The 17647-nt window shown below is 31.3% G+C and overlaps 1 protein-coding gene across 1 annotated transcript in view; it reads left to right on the forward strand.

Moving 5' to 3' along the window:
* The window catches only part of LOC119601541, an 89242-nt gene that overhangs the window by 23087 nt on the left and 48508 nt on the right, over window positions 1–17647 (forward strand). Inside the window, 2 exon segments of the mRNA XM_037952534.1 lie at window positions 11279–11845; window positions 12022–12178. Of these exon segments, the coding sequence (XP_037808462.1) occupies window positions 11617–11845; window positions 12022–12178 (386 nt within the window). The 5' untranslated portion in view covers window positions 11279–11616.

Consider the following 17647-nt stretch of genomic DNA (forward strand, 5'->3'; position numbering starts at 1 on the left):
TTGTTTGTTTACTTAATGTTCAAATGTTTACGGGGTATAAACGTTTCAAACATAAACACCCACCTATCCACACTTAAACCCAAATCAACATATTAAATATTGACCAAAAATTTTAACTTTTTGTGTTTTCTCTTCGTTCACTTTTAACTTAAAATACAGTTGGCCAGGTTTTTTTATATAATAGAAACACATGCAAACAAACTTAAACTTTAACATACTCTGGACTATACAGAATTAAATATGAATAACCAAGAATTTTTACATGTTCTTCTAAAAAACGTACAAGATAAAGAAAATATAGAAAAAAAAAAACAACAGAAAATTTATAAGATACGAAAACATAAAATTTTATCTGATTAGATACATATCTTGAGGTCAATATTAAAAAAAAAACACGTGCGTACTACTAAACAAAACTAAAGAAAAATGGTTAGATTATTTTTTATATAAAACTTTTTTTGTTTCGTTTTTGGTATGTGTATAATGACTTTATGAAAAGAAAATTTTGAAGGAGAACAAGTTTTAAGAATCCTGCACACAATCACCCATAACAACAACTATTTATCAACTGCAGCTTAGTATTATTAAATCCTTTACACTTACGAGTTAGAAAATCTTTTAATGCTTGGAAAATAAACATGACTGTGGCCTTTCATCTAAGGGTTTTTTTTTATTTCTTAAAATTTATCTTTCTCTGAACACCTTCTAACAAACCTTTACAGAAAATTTTACCAAGAAAATTCTTTGAAATTTTTTAGTCAATATTAAACAGATGTGTAGATATAATTTTTGCTAATGTTTGCTACTACTCTGAATCTGTTTGTTTTCTTTTCGAAAACTAAAGTGTGATTAAGTGTTTAAAAGAAACCAGCAGCTGAAGAGGGTGTTATTAAGATTATTTGTGCTGATAGTTGTTGTTAAAGCTTGATGAAGGTCTGATAAATCTTGTGAAATAAATAATGTGTGTTTGTAGGGTATACGATAATACTACTCGATTACATACTTTTCTGTGTTATGTATTACAGATATACATATTTATCGGTTTAGTTTTTGTTACTTAAAGCAAGAAAAAGAAAAAAATTAAAAATTTATATAAAAACATACTTTTATGCATGAATGTATGTTTGGGACAGCAAAAATCTTAATTAAAAGAAGAAAACAAAACAACAACAACAAAAAAATTGTTAAATATTTTCTCATTTTTTATTAATACATATGTACATACTTTGGGAAACAGTTGTATAGAAAAGTGTTCGTACTGTTAGTTTTTTACCGATTACAGACAACATATTTTGCTCTTAGCAGCAAAATGTATGTTACTCTTTTGCTATATTGTTCTTTTAAATCATAGTTTTCTCTTTGCAGCAAAATTCATCTCATTTTGCTTAGATTTTTGAGAAAAAACTTTATGATATAATTAATTGAGAAAAACTCAATAGCATATGAATCAAAAGTGAAAATATAGACCTCTACTATAAACAAACCAAAAACTTTTAATGATCATATGAAGGTCCATGATTAAAAATCAATTTAAGGAATTTGTTAGTGATTGGATAGGAAAAACTTAACAAAAGTGAAAATAAGGAAGATAACCCAAAACAACCACGTTGCCCAATAGTAGGAGAATTATTTGCCGATTAGTGCTTGATAAGTGAGAGAAATCTTAGCGATTCGATGACAGAATTTTTACTTTAAAAATAGGGAGATAATCCAAAGCAACCACTTTGTCTAATACTCTGTATGAGAAACCCCCCCCCCCGGGCCTTGTTTCCTTGATGAAAGACCCTCATCTTGATGTATTGCAATCCCGGGGTAAAGAGGTGCTTCCATTACCTCTAGTCTGCCGGGACTATAAACTGGTGATGCATTTTACTCCTCGGCTAGTCCTTGGAATGATTTGACTTGGGGTCTAACCAGAGAACCACATAATCTGGTGGCCAGTTGCCCGCAGGACTTGTCCTGGCTGGTCAGTTGGTTGAGGTTCCTTCGGGATCCACGTAGTGGCTGTGGTTTAAACCCAAATTCGCAGGAAGAGTAAGTTGCGGTTAAAAGATTGATGCTCGGTGAAATATATATTTCGGGATAATTTGGGTGCTGTTGCCAATTGACAACAGATACCCCATAGAGGAGATACTGTTGGGCCAAACGTGGGAAATGAGTTGGTGTTAATTGTATATGATAAAGGATGAATGTAGGGGTATACGGAACTCATCCGCCCGCATATACCTAAGAGTGAGTCTGTCGTATGTAGTTCTCTTATGAGTGTGTCGGATAAATGAGAAGTATGTAGGATTGAATGGTGATGGGTGAAAGGTATCTTATACAAGTGATACTTGTGGGTCATTACAAAAGCTCTCCCAATGGTTGAAAAAGACCACCGTGAAATAGGCCAACACGGTAGGTGTTCACGTAAAGCACTCGACATTAATTCGTCTGTACGCTAGTTATTTCTTGATAAGTGATTGAGATAAACTCTCCCAGACGAATATTTAGAGCAGGGAAAGGCAAAGAGTAATGAATTAGTTCTCTAACTGGTTTTGTTTATTTTATAAATGTGTTTACATTTATAGATGTGTGAGCATACATAAGCGTAAAGAGAGTGCACATTTGAGAGCTCATTGCTTTTCGCTGTTTTAGACAAATTGAGTATTTTCGTTGTAGTACATTTGTATATCCCTGCTAGAGTATTGCAAACTTTGATTGTTATTGCATGATCAAAAGTTGCTAGGACAAAGAATCAGTTTTATACTTTGGCCTGGTACTTATGTATGTATATATTGATTGAAAATAAAATAAAGCTTTTATCGTAATTATCTTAACTCTTTCAACAAACACTGTAAATAGTGTGGTGAATGATATTGTATTCTTCTTGTCATTTACTTTTACAATTTCATATGGCAACAGCAACAGTAAAAAAATAAACACAAACGTAAAGAGAAAAATAGTATTTATACCATCCATTCAACTGCTACATATCACGTTCTGAAAATAACGTGTGATGTGTGGCTACAAAAGTATTTTTCTTTCCCTAGAAAAATCTTGATACATTTTTTTTTAATTTGGTTTTGCAGTTGCTAGCTGTTTTTAGCACACAGACATGTTGTTTAAACTATTTTTACAGTATAAATTTTTGAAATGTAATCTTTATCTTCTTTTTTTCTCAGCAGCAGTTCCTAAGCGGTGTTGAGAGAGATAGAGAAAAATTCTATAATATATATAACTTTATTGATTGAAAACAATTTAGAAATATTTTGCTGGGTTATATTTTTTGTTCGTTTTATTTTTTTCTAGAAAACTTGGAGATAAAGCTACCTTTAAACGTAACTGCCTCAGGTGTCATTGCTGCCTGTATGTGGGTGAGTTTTTTATCTTTGTGGGTCGCTAAAATCAAAAGCTTGAGAATCTGTTGCAAACAATTGAAATGTTTACAGTTACTTCACTGCGTATTCCTTTGCCACAGATAAAATGTTTTTACCCCTGTATAAGTACTTGCATGTTGTGGGTGCCTGATAAAAAAGTTTTTTTTTGTTTTTATTTTGTTTTCTGAGTTTCCTTTTGATATTTAGTTTTTTTCTATGATTTTTTTTTTTGAGTTCTTTAATTTTTAAACAACATTCAATTTGTTATCCCTGTTGTTTTGTGGGCTGTTTGAAGGTTTGAGTTGTGTGTTGCATGGAAAACCCGCGGACTTGATTTGTTTAATTTATTTTTCATGAGAAAGTTAAACAAAACATTTTGATTTCTAAAGGTTTTTTTTCGAGAGAAAAAGAAAAATAAATATTTTTTTCATATTCTTTAATTATTTTTTCTGACATACAATGTTTAGGAATTGCACTGCGGGTGGTATGAGTAATATTTTTCTAAATAATAATTGCTGTTTTAATTTTGCTTTGGGTTATAACATTTTTCTGCTTAATCGATTTTGTTAATTTGCAATAACACAAAACTTTAAACGATGATAAACATTCTAAATGTATTTCTTTAATTGCGTTTTTTAGAAATAAAACAGGTGTTTAGGCAAAATTTATTTAGGCGAAATTTGGCTTTAAAAATTTTTCGCCCTATTTTATTTTATCATATAAACTATTTATAGTTTTTAATATTACTACAAATATTAAGTAATTAACAGTAAGCTAAATTAATATTTTAGCAGCAATTAGAAACCGCCGCAAAGGTGTACGAGACTTCAGTTTCTTATTACTTCACAATGTATACGACTCAATAATTAAACCTTCTATTTCTTAAGTGTTATTATCAAGCCTAAAAAGGTCTTTGCAATATTAAATAGAAAATAATATTTATTTCAATTAACAAAAGCAATTAAATACTTAGTATTTAACACCCTAAACTACACAAAAAAAAACAACCAAAATCTATCCCAATCCCAAAAGTCTGTTTCTAATTACTCGTATAAAGCTGTTGCTGCTATAACCCATATCATTTATTATTTAAAACTCACATTTCCATTAGGTTTGTAGTCAAATAGTGGTGTCAGTGAATAAAATTAACTACTACATAAACAAACAACTTACTCTCTACCATTGCCACACTCTCTTACCCCTTGATGCCATTGTACAAAACATTTAGCAATTTTCCTCAAGATTGTTTGTTTTTACCAAAACACATAGAGGAGTACATATTTATTACCTTATGGTTCCACCTCTATTACACCCTTTCACTTTTTGGCCAACAGGTAATCGACAGTCTGAGTAAATAAAGTTTTGGTGGGGATTTGGTGTCATTGAAAAACATTTTGGTCGCAGTTATAGAGACACCACACATATTGTAATGGTAACAGTTTGTTTTTGTTGTTGTTTTAGCACTCAAGTGACATGTGACGTTTTATTGACATGTAGAAAGTAAACACAGGGAAAATGAGACACTGAACATTGTAGAAAAACCATATGAAAAACGCAAAAAAACAGAACGTGAAATAAAAATATACACAATCTAGGTTGTGGGTGCATTTGTCTATGGAACAGTGATGGGTAATAATGTTTCCAATTACAGACATTTTAATAACAAAATCCATGATGAACTTATTTTCATATTAATATAGACTAGAATATAGAAATGATAATGTGGACTAGACTATAGACTAGACTATAGACTAGACTATAGACTAGACTATAGACTAGACTATAGACTAGACTATAGACTAGACTATAGACTAGACTATAGACTAGACTATAGACTAGACTATAGACTAGACTATAGACTAGACTATAGACTAGACTATAGACTAGACTATAGACTAGACTATAGACTAGACTATAGACTAGACTATAGACTAGACTATAGACTAGACTAGACTATAGACTAGACTATAGACTAGACTATAGACTAGGCTATAGACTAGACTATAGACTAGACTATAGACTAGACTATAGACTAGACTATAGACTAGACCAGTGGTCGGCAAACTACGGCTCGCGAGCCAAATGCGGCTCTTTAGATGTGAAGCTGTGGCTCTTTAGTTTCATAAACACTTTCTTATTTTATAAACAAATATTTATATATTTTAAAATCTTTCTGAATCGATTAACGAGCAGTGTTTGTTAAAACTAACAAAACAATTCGCAAACGTTTCTACAATATACACAACTTTTCATCTTTGTTTAATAGTTTTGTACGTAAGCAAAATAAAGCAAATTCTTTTTGGGCGAGAAAGAACGAAAACAAAGCAATTAGTTTTCAGTAATTTCCTTGCTTTTATTTACCATTGTGCCATTTGGAATTGGTACTGGATCTCTAGAAATGCAGTTGATCAATTTAAAAAGTAAAGCTTTGGTTATGGAAAATTGTCAAAGTTTAAAAGTCAGTTGATAGAGTTAGGTAAAAAGCCAACTAACAAATGAATGTTTAGAGTCGTTTGTGAAACTTTCTAAAGCCATATAAGTTAGTATTGTAAGAAAATGTTTAATTCTTTAAATTTTTAATTGAAAAGTTCACTATAAACGAATGGGGCATCATGAAAGCTCCTACGAAGTGCCATTAGATAAGATGTAAATCTTATCTAACATATGTTTTGGAAATTGAAAGTATCGTAATTAATTAATTAATTAATAATGTGGAGAGTTTGGATACAGTTAAATACTAAAAACTTGGTCTATTTGAAAACTTCAATATTGGGTTTTGTTTGGTAGTATCAATTCGGAACCCATCTTATTAAAATTGGTACAGATATTTTTGTTTCTATAAATTTGTTTATGACGAATTTCACAACTATGCTGGTATTATTAAGCCTGTTATGAGTGTTAAAGTCATTTTCTGAAGAATAATTTATATGCGGGTATGGTCAACAATGAACTGATCATTAAACAATTTTGGAGAGAGATTTTTCTTCCTATAATACTTGTTTGTGTCGAATTGCGTCGCTATACTAATATGGATTATTAAATCAGTTATGAGCGTTAGAGTCATTTTCCGAAGTAGACCTTATAAAAGGGGATTGGTCAATTATGTTCGGATCCTCTTAAAATTTGGTCGAGAAATTTTGTTCTTATAAAACTTGTTTGTGTCAAATTTCGTCGCTTACTGCTATTATTAAGTCACTTAAGAGCGATAGGGTAATTTTCTAGTGGTGATTTGGAAGATAGATATTGGTCCTTATAAAAGTTGTTTATTTTGAATTTTGTTGAAATATTGCTACTGTTAAGTCAATTATGATCGTTAGTCATTTTCTGAAAAGGACCTTATATTGGGGTTTGTAAAATATGGTTCGATGTCTGCAATACATCACAAAATAATTTCTGTATGCATAAAAAAAACTTTATCTTGATTGCCGCTTCTTTGTTTTCATAGATTTTCGGAAATTGGAATTTTTCTTTGAAAAAATTCTAAAACTGTTAAAATAATCTCTATATTACAAGGATTCGCTAAAAGTGCCATTTTTGTTTTATTTGATGCCAATTTATAACATTTCACAGTTTCGAAGTTAAAATTTTAATTTTTCATGAATTTTAAGGTAATTTTAGAACATAACCTTTTAGAATTTCTTTGATAGGGACGCTGATTTTAATTGTAGGAGTGTAAAATTTAGCAGGAACATGTATTTTGATACGGTGCGTCATAATCAATCAAAAAGTCGATTTTGATTTTTTTGTAACTTAGGGCTTTTTGGATTTAATATGAAGATTTTTAAAGTTTTAATAAACTAAAATTTTGTGGCTCTTTTAAAACATATGTTTTGTAAACTGTAAATTTTGGCTCTTCCGACTCAAAAGTTTGCCGACCCCTGGACTAGACTATAGACTAGACTATAGACTAGACTATAGACTAGACTATAGACTAGACTATAGACTAGACTATAGACTAGACTATAGACTAGACTATAGACTAGACTATAGACTAGACTATAGACTAGACTATAGACTAGACTATAGACTAGACTATAGACTAGACTATAGACTAGACTATAGACTAGACTATAGACTAGACTATAGACTAGACTATAGACTAGACTAGACTATAGACTAGACTATAGACTAGACTATAGACTAGACTATAGACTAGACTATAGACTAGACTATAGACTAGACTATAGACTAGACTATAGACTAGACTATAGACTAGACTATAGACTAGACTATAGACTAGACTATAGACTAGACTATAGACTAGACTATAGACTAGACTATAGACTAGACTATAGACTAGACTATAGACTAGACTATAGACTAGACTATAGACTAGACTATAGACTAGACTATAGACTAGACTATAGACTAGACTATAGACTAGACTATAGACTAGACTATAGACTAGACTATAGACTAGACTATAGACTAGACTATAGACTAGACTATAGACTAGACTATAGACTAGACTATAGACTAGACTATAGACTAGACTATAGACTAGACTATAGACTAGACTATGACTAGACTATAGACTAGACTATAGACTAGACTATAGACTAGACTATGACTAGACTATAGACTAGACTATAGACTAGACTATAGACTAGACTATAGACTAGACTATAGACTAGACTATAGACTAGACTATAGACTAGACTATAGACTAGACTATAGACTAGACTATAGACTAGACTATAGACTAGACTATAGACTAGACTATAGACTAGACTATAGACTAGACTATAGACTAGACTAGACTAGACTATAGACTAGACTAGACTATAGACTAGACTAGACTATAGACTAGACTAGACTATAGACTAGACTATAGACTAGACTATAGACTAGACTATAGACTAGACTATAGACTAGACTATAGACTAGACTATAGACTAGACTATAGACTAGACTATAGACTAGACTATAGACTAGACTATAGACTAGACTATAGACTAGACTATAGACTATAGACTAGACTATAGACTAGACTATAGACTAGACTATAGACTAGACTATAGACTATAGACTAGACTATAGACTAGACTATAGACTAGACTATAGACTAGACTATAGACTAGACTATAGACTAGACTATAGACTAGACTATAGACTAGACTATAGACTAGACTATAGACTAGACTATAGCCTAGACTATAGACTAGACTATAGACTAGACTATAGACTAGACTATAGACTAGACTATAGACTAGACTATAGACTAGACTATAGGACTAGCCTATAGACTAGACTATAGACTAGACTATAGACTAGACTATAGACTAGACTATAGACTCTAGACTATAGACTAGACTATCGACTAGACTATAGACTAGACTATAGACTAGACTATAGACTAGACTATAGACTAGACTATAGACTAGACTATAGACTAGGACTATAGACTAGACTATAGACTAGGACTATAGACTAGACTATAGACTAGACTATAGACTAGACTATAGACTAGACTATAGACTAGGACTATAGACTAGACTATAGACTAGACTATAGACTAGACTATAGACTAGACTATAGACTAGACTATAGACTAGACTTATAGACTAGACTATAAGGCTAGACTATAGACTAGAGTCTAGACTAGACTATAGACTGACATAGACTAGACTATAGATAGACTAGACTATAGACTAGACTATAGACTAGACTAGACTATAGACTAGACTAGACTATAGACTAGACTATAGACTAGACTATAGACTAGACTATAGACTAGACTATAGACTAGACTATAGACTAGACTATAGACTAGACTATAGACTAGACTATAGACTAGACTATAGACTAGACTATAGACTATACTATAGACTAGACTATAGGCTAGACTATAGACTAGACTATAGACTAGACTATAGACTAGACTATAGGCTAGACTATAGACTAGACTATAGACTAGACTATAGACTAGACTATAGACTAGACTATAGACTAGACTATAGACTAGACTATAGGCTAGACTATAGACTAGACTATAGACTAGACTATAGACTAGACTATAGACTAGACTATAGACTAGACTATAGGCTAGACTATAGACTAGACTATAGACTAGACTATAGACTAGACTATAGACTAGACTATAGACTAGACTATAGACTAGACTATAGACTAGACTATAGACTAGACTATAGACTAGACTAGACTATAGACTAGACTAGACTATAGACTAGACTAGACTAGACTATAGACTAGACTATAGACTAGACTATAGACTAGACTATAGACTAGACTGTAGACTAGACTATAGACTAGACTATAGACTAGACTATAGACTAGACTATAGACTAGACTATAGACTAGACTATAGACTAGACTATAGACTAGACTATAGACTAGACTATAGACTAGACTATAGACTAGACTATAGACTAGACTATAGACTAGACTATAGACTAGACGACTATAGACTAGACTATAGACTAGACTAGACTAGACTATAGACTAGACTAGACTATAGACTAGACTATAGACTAGACTATAGACTAGACTATAGACTAGACTATAGACTAGACTATAGACTAGACTAGACTATAGACTAGACTAGACTATAGACTAGACTATAGACTAGACTATAGACTAGACTATAGACTAGACTAGAGACTAGACTATAGACTAGACTATAGACTAGACTATAGACTAGACTATAGACTAGGACTATAGACTAGACTATAGACTAGACTATAGACTAGACTATAGACTAGACTATAGACTAGACTATAGACCTAGACTATAGACTAGGACTATAGACTAGACTATAGACTAGACTATAGACTAGACTATAGACCTAGACTATAGACTAGGACTATAGACTGACGATAGACTAGACAATTGCCTAGACTATAGACTAGCCCTATAGACTAGACTATAGACTAGGACTATAGACTAGACTATAGACTAGGACTATCGACTAGATCTATAGACTAGAACTATAGACTAGACTATAGACCTAGACCTATAGACTAGACTATAGACTAGACTATAGACTAGACTATAGACTAGACTATAGACTAGACTCGACTAGGACTATAGGACTAGACTATAGACCCTAGACTATAGATAGACTATAGACTAGACTAGACTAGACTATAGACTAGACTATAGACTAGACTATAGACTAGACTAAATAGACTAGACTATAGACTAGGACTATAGACTAGACTATAGACTAGACTATAGACTAGACTATAGACTAGACTATAGACTAGACTATAGACTAGACTTAGACTAGACTATAGACTAGACTATAGACTAGACTATAGACTAGACTATAGACTAGACTATAGACTAGACTATAGACTAGACTATAGACTAGACTATAGACTAGACTATATAGACCTTTTGTTTATTGGAATGTGATAAGAAAAACAGATTACCAGCTCTGAATGAAAGTATAAACATGAATGAAAGTATAAACATGTGTACATGTGTATGTAAGAGAGAGAGAGAGTGACACTCTAGTGTGATTATTACAATGTTCACATTTAGCAATTGTACTCATTGAAATTATAAATGCCAGGAAAATGTTTGTATTTATACGATTTGTTTGAATGACATACGCTCAAAGCACTGCTACTATTAAACCACAAACACTAATAAAATCACACATGCACACATAAATACTTTGACATTTGTGTTGTGTTTTGATGTATTTGCCAGGATTGTGGGTTTTACCGCTACTCTCTCAAGCACACACACACAACCATACAGTATAGTTGTATTTAATAATATTTTCAATTTACAATACATTTACATATTGTTGGCCATTAGTTGTTCTTCACTCTTTTTTGTTGCTATTCTTGTGGAAATTCCTTTTACTTCCTTTTTCTCTTTATGTTTGGCTATTACACTTTATATTTATTATTATTTTATAACAATTTGTTATTATTGTTTATTTTCAGCTTCCGGTTTGCAAAAGGAAATTGCTATAAGGGAATTTTGCTCCTTTTTTTGTATACAAATAAAATAAATTGGCTACGAAATATTCAAAAAGAAACACACATATAAATTCTAATTTATTTTTCACATTAAACCCTAAGCCTCAAAACGAAATCGCCTTAATCATACAGCGAGCTTACGTTATTTTGCCTGCCTCATCATGATAAATTGCAGAAGAGAGTTAATAATTTAAACAATAAATTTTTTATAAAACATCAATCATACATATAAACGTGTGCGCCCCCTTTAACGCCAAAATTAACCTCAGCTAAATTTTTGTTAGCATTTTGAAACGGTGATTATGAATAAAAAACCACCCTTGCCAATAACGGCATTTATTGGCGGTCCACAAACAAATGCTGGCTCTCTAGCGGCAAATAATGCCAACAGTGCGACAAACTCATCGATGTGTTTCTCGACGCCGGCGAAAAGTGAAAAACAGCGTGATCATCACAATCAGGCAAATACGGGCAATACAGGTCTGTGCGGCTGCCACAAGGCACCAAAATCACATTGCATATCGGCCACAGGTATGTTGAGAAATTAACACGCTTAGTGACTATTAGAAATTACATAATATAACTTTTGTTTTATAAAATGCTGTTTTAAATGTTCAGCATTTTTTAGTATAAAAATAAAACTAACCTTTTTCTTGTTGTTTTTCTTTTTATGGTTTATTTTTCGTTTGGTCCTTTTTTTGCTAAAGGAGTTTTAATATTAGTTCTTCTATACACCGCCATGGGTTCTATAATATTTGTTACGCTTGAAGGAGAACTTGATGACACTAGTTCTTTAGAGACGGCTGTAGCGGCTTCGAAACCATATCCCCGTAACGAGTTAGCCAATGCGGAAATAAGATCGAGGTAAGTAGTTTGTTTGTAACAAAAATAAATAAACAAATATTTAAATTTCTAAAAATTACTTGCTTTTCTTCAAGTGTTATTAGTTTTAAGACCCTATTTTAATTAACTAAGGTTAATTATTAAAAGTAACAAGAAATTATAAAAAGCAAAACTTAAAAGAAATTTGTTTAAAAATCTTAAGTTAAAAGTTAAATATAATTTGTTAACATAAAGGATTTTGTATTACTTTGTTTGTTTTACTTATTAAACACTTATTATTCTCATTTGTTTAAATTTAATATTAAACTTTTATAATCCGTTAAATATTTGTTTATTTTTGTCATTTATAAATATGTTATTGTTAATAATAATAACTGGTAAATTAAAAAAATCAACAAAAAAAAAATATGTCATTAAAAAGATTATTGGGTTCATTAAACAATCATAATTAATAATTAAATAAATATGTTGATTAACTATTATAGAATTTATGGCATTTTTGTGGCATGTTTAAACTAAAACTCGTTTTTTTTTCCTTTCTCTGTTTGCAATTATATTACTTTTTTTTTATAGAATTTCAATTATTTTTAAAATATTTATCTTAAATTGATCTAATTGGTTTCAGTGAGAATACACATTAAGGATAATAGTTATTAAATTTAGATATAGAAGAGATAACTGATAAAGAACTAATTGGGTAATTAGTTCTTGGTATTGGAAAAGGTTCAGTTAGGAAAAGAACATATTTAGAGGAGGAAGTAAAACTTGTTTACAAGAGTGTTTTTGTTTCGAAATATATATAATGTCCTTCCGACTATTCCAATCTATTCCATTAATTAGTCAATAGGTTAGATAGAACTGATGGGTCAATATACTAGAAAATAGATTAGTACATGAACTAAACTATAGTCTAGTCAATAGTCCAGGCCAAGTCCATAGTCTGAATTATAGTTGAAAAGAATTAAGAGAAAAACAACTTTAAATATTTCTTTTAGTGTATTACTAACAAATATTTTAGGTTTATTTTGTTTGTATTTATTTGTTTAGGAAATAAATAATTACTATTGCATTTTTTATAAATATGTTTAAACATATAAATACTTATAATTTCCAGTATTTAAACAAAAGGCAACAATTAAAAAAATTAAAAAATAAATTCAATTAATTTTATTAAAATAAATACAAAAAAGCAGTTAGTCAGACATACACTTGCTAAATCGATATTTGTCAACAATATGCTGATAAAAAATACTTAATTTTATTATCTTAAATGTATAACACTTTTTTTTCCAAAGACACGTATGCAAATTTTTATATTATTTTCAATTAGTATTAATTAAACTATAATTATTTAAATTCAATATGTGTTTGTGAAGTTCCTAATCATTAACACTAACACGTGGAAAAAGTTTTTCTTTCGTTTTTTTTTATTTGCTCTATTAAAATTTTATTTTTGTAATAAATACTTTAATGGATTTGATATAAAAACTTCAATGTTGCCTGTAAAAGATACATATAAATAAATTAAAGGTGTCAAAAGTATTAAAGGAGACAGAGAAAGAGATAATGTAAATATTTAGCTTGACAAATAGTATCTGTGTAGTTTTTACGGAAATAAAGTTGTAATTTAGTTGGTAAATTAAAACTGGCACAAACTAGAAAAACAACTAAAACAAAAATAAGATTAAAAAAGTAATAAAACTTTTTAGGAAACAAATGTCCGAATGCATTTAAATTGTACAAATAAATATATAGTGAGGTTTAAAAATGTAGCAGTAGGACTTTTGTACGATAAAAAAGTTGAAAGAACTAAAACTCGCTGAACATTTTCAGGCCACTATCGGGCCTGTTGTGCTCTCTGCTAAGAATATAACATACTACCACCGAACTGTTACAGCACCCTATTTTTGTTTTTAATATTGTTGGTTGTGCTAAAATATTACTCTTTAATCCTTTTTTACATATAAAATGAATCTTAAATAAAGATACAAAATGTCAGTGTGTGTGAGAGATGAGAATAAAAACCATACAGCTGTAAAAACCCAGCAGTTTTATACGAGATTTTTCTTCAAATGTCTATCTTTATGATTGACTAAAATTTATTGTATATGTTTTGAGTGGAAGAGCCTAAGTAATCTAGAAGGTAGTCAACTTTGAGTCTTGAGTGACCCTAGATAATAGAGAGAGAAGTAATCTATTGCAAAATTGTAGTTTGCCAAAAAATTGAAATTTGGTAAAAAAAAGTGATCACAGATTTTTAGCCTTTTGGTCCTAGCTCTTCTAGATTAGCCAGAAAATGGACATTTATGTTTTCAGCCAAAACATCGAATTTTGGTAAGAAATAAAAGTGATCACATATTTTCATTGTTTTGGCCCTAGCTCTTCCAGTTTAGCCAGAAAATGGACTTTTATGTTTTCACCCAAAAAATCGAATTTTGGTAGGAAATACAAGTGATCACAGATTTTTAGCCATTTGGCCCTAGCTCTTCTAGATTAGCCAGAAAATGAACTTATATGTATCTTTTGCAGCCAAAAAATCGAATTTTGGTAGGAATTACAAGTGATCACAGATTTTAATTGTTTTGGCCCTAGCTCTTCTAGTTTAGCCAGAAAATGGACATTTATGTTTTCAGCCAAAAAATCGAATTTATGTAGGAAATACAAATGATCACAGATTTTTAGCCTTTTCGTCCTAGCTCTTCTAGATTAGCCAGAAAATTGACTTTTATGTTTTCAGCCAAAAAATCGAATTTTGGTAAAAAATACAAGTGATCACAGATTTTCATTGTTTTGGCCCTAGCTCTTCTAGTTTAGCCAGAAAATGGACTTTTATGTTTTCAGCCAAAAAATCGAATTTATGTAGGAAATACAAGTGATGAGAGATTTTCATTGTTTTGGACCTAGCTTTTCTAGTTTAGCCAGAAAATGGACTTTTATGTTTTCAGCCAAAAAATCAAATTTTGGTAGGAAATACAAGTGATCACAGATTTTCATTGTTTTGGCCCTAGCTCTTCCAGTTTAGCCAGAAAATGGACTTTTATGTTTTCAGCCAAAAAAATCGAATTTTGGTAGGAAATACAAGTGATCACAGATTTTCATTGTTTTGGCCCTAGCTCTTCTAGTTTAGCCAGAAAATGGACTTTAATGTTTTCAGCCAAAAAATCGAATTTTTGTAGGAAATACAAGTGATCACAGATTTTCATTGTTTTGGCCCTAGCTCTTCTAGTTTAGCTAGAAATGGACTTTTATGTTTTCAGCCAAAAAATCGAAAATAAAAGTGAATACAGATTTTCATTGTTTTGGCCCTAGCTCTTCTAGTTTAGCCAGAAAATGGACTTTTATGTTTTCAGGCAAAAAATCGAATTTTGGTAGGAAATACAAATGATCACAGATTTTCATCGTTTTGGCCCTAGCTCTTCTAGATTAGCCAGAAAAAGGACTTTTATGTTTTCAGCCAAAAAATCGAATTTTGGTAGGAAATACAAGTGATCACAGATTTTCATTGTTTTGGCCCTAGCTCTTCCAGTTTAGCCAGAAAATGGACTTTTATGTTTTCAGGCAAAAAATCGAATTTTGGCAGGAAATACAAGTGATCACAGATTTTCATCGTTTTGGCCCTAGCTCTTCTAGATTAGCCAGAAAATGGACTTTTATGTTTTCAGCCAAAAAACCGAATTTCGGTAGGAAATACAAGTGATCACAGATTTTCATTGTTTTGGCCCTAGCTCTTCTAGTTTAGCCAGAAAATGGACTTTTATGTTTTCAGCCAAAAAACCGAATTTTGGTAGGAAATACAAGTGATCACAGATTTTCATTGTTTTGGCCCTAGCTCTTCTAGTTTAGCCAGAAAATGGACTTTTATGTTTTCAGCCAAAAAACCGAATTTTGGTAGGAAATACAAGTGATCACAGATTTTCATCGTTTTGGCCCTAGCTCTTGTAGTTTAGCCAGAAAATGGACTTTTATGTTTTCAGCCAAAAAATCGAATTTTGGTAGGAAATACAAGTGATCACAGATTTTCATTGTTTTGGCCCTAGCTCTTCTAGTTTAGCCAGAAAATGGACTTTTATGTTTTCAGCCAAAAAATCGAATTTATGTGGGAAATACAAGTGATGACAGATTTTCATTGTTTTGGCCCTAGCTCTTCTAGTTTAGCCAGAAAATGGACTTTTATGTTTTCAGCCAAAAAATCGAATTTTGGTAGGAAATACAAGTGATCACAGATTTTCATCGTTTTGTCCCTAGCTCTTCTAGATTAGCCAGAAAAAGGACTTTTATGTCTTCAGCCAAAAAATCGAATTTTGGTAGGAAATACAAGTGATCACAGATTTTCTTCGTTTTGGCCCTAGCTCTTGTAGTTTAGCCAGAAAATGGACTTTTATGTTTTCAGCCAAAAAATCGAATTTTTGTAGGAAATACAAGTGATCACAGATTTTCATTGTTTTGGCCCTAGCTCTTCTAGTTTAGCCAGAAAATGGACTTTTATGTTTTTAGGCAAAAAATCGAATTTTGGTAGGAAATACAAGTGATCACAGATTTTCATTGTTTTGGCCCTAGCTCTTCTAGTTTAGCCAGAAAATCGACTTTTATGTTTTCAGGCAAAAAATCGAATTTTGGTAGGAAATACAAGTGATCACAAATTTTCATCGTTTTGGCCCTAGCTCTTCTAGTTTAGCCAGAAAATAGACTTTCATGTTTTCAGCCAAAAAATCGAATTTTTGTAGGAAATACAAGTGATCACAGATTTTCATCGTTTTGGCCCTAGCTCTTCTAGTTTAGCCAGAAAATGGACTTTTATGTTTTCAGCCAAAAAACCGAATTTTGGTAGAAAATATAAGTGATCACAGATTTTCATCGTTTTGGCCCTAGCTCTTCTAGTTTAGCCAGAAAAAGGACTTTTATGTTTTCAGCCAAAAAATCGAATTTTTGTAGGAAATACAAGTAGGAAATACAAGTGATCACAGATTTTCATTGTTTTGGCCCTAGCTCTTCTAGTTTAGCCAGAAAATGGACTTTTATGTTTTCAGCCAAAAAAACGAAATTTGGTAGGAACTACAAGTGATCACAGATTTTCATTGTTTTGGCCCTAGCTCTTCTAGTTTAGCCGGAAAATGGACTTTTATGTTTTCAGCCAAAAAGCCGAATTTTGGTAGGAAATACTAGTGATCACAGATTTTCATTGTTTTGGCCCTAGCTCTTCTAGTTTAGCCAGAAAATGGACTTTTATGTTTTCAGCCAAAAAACCGAATTTTGGTAGGAAATACAAGTGATCACAGATTTTCATCGTTTTGGCCCTAGCTCTTGTAGTTTAGCCAGAAAATGGACTTTTATGTTTTCAGCCAAAAAATCGAATTTTGGCAGGAAATACAAGTGATCACAGATTTTCATTGTTTTGGCCCTAGCTCTTCTAGTTTAGTCAGAAAAATGACTTTTATGTTTTCAGCCAAAAAATCGAATTTTGGTAAGAAATACAAGTGATCACAGATTTTC

The sequence above is a fragment of the Lucilia sericata genome, unplaced genomic scaffold (genome assembly GCF_015586225.1).
Source record: "Lucilia sericata isolate MDLA Ls3-8-SP2 unplaced genomic scaffold, ASM1558622v1 Contig000006F_arrow, whole genome shotgun sequence".
NCBI lineage: Eukaryota > Metazoa > Arthropoda > Insecta > Diptera > Calliphoridae > Lucilia > Lucilia sericata.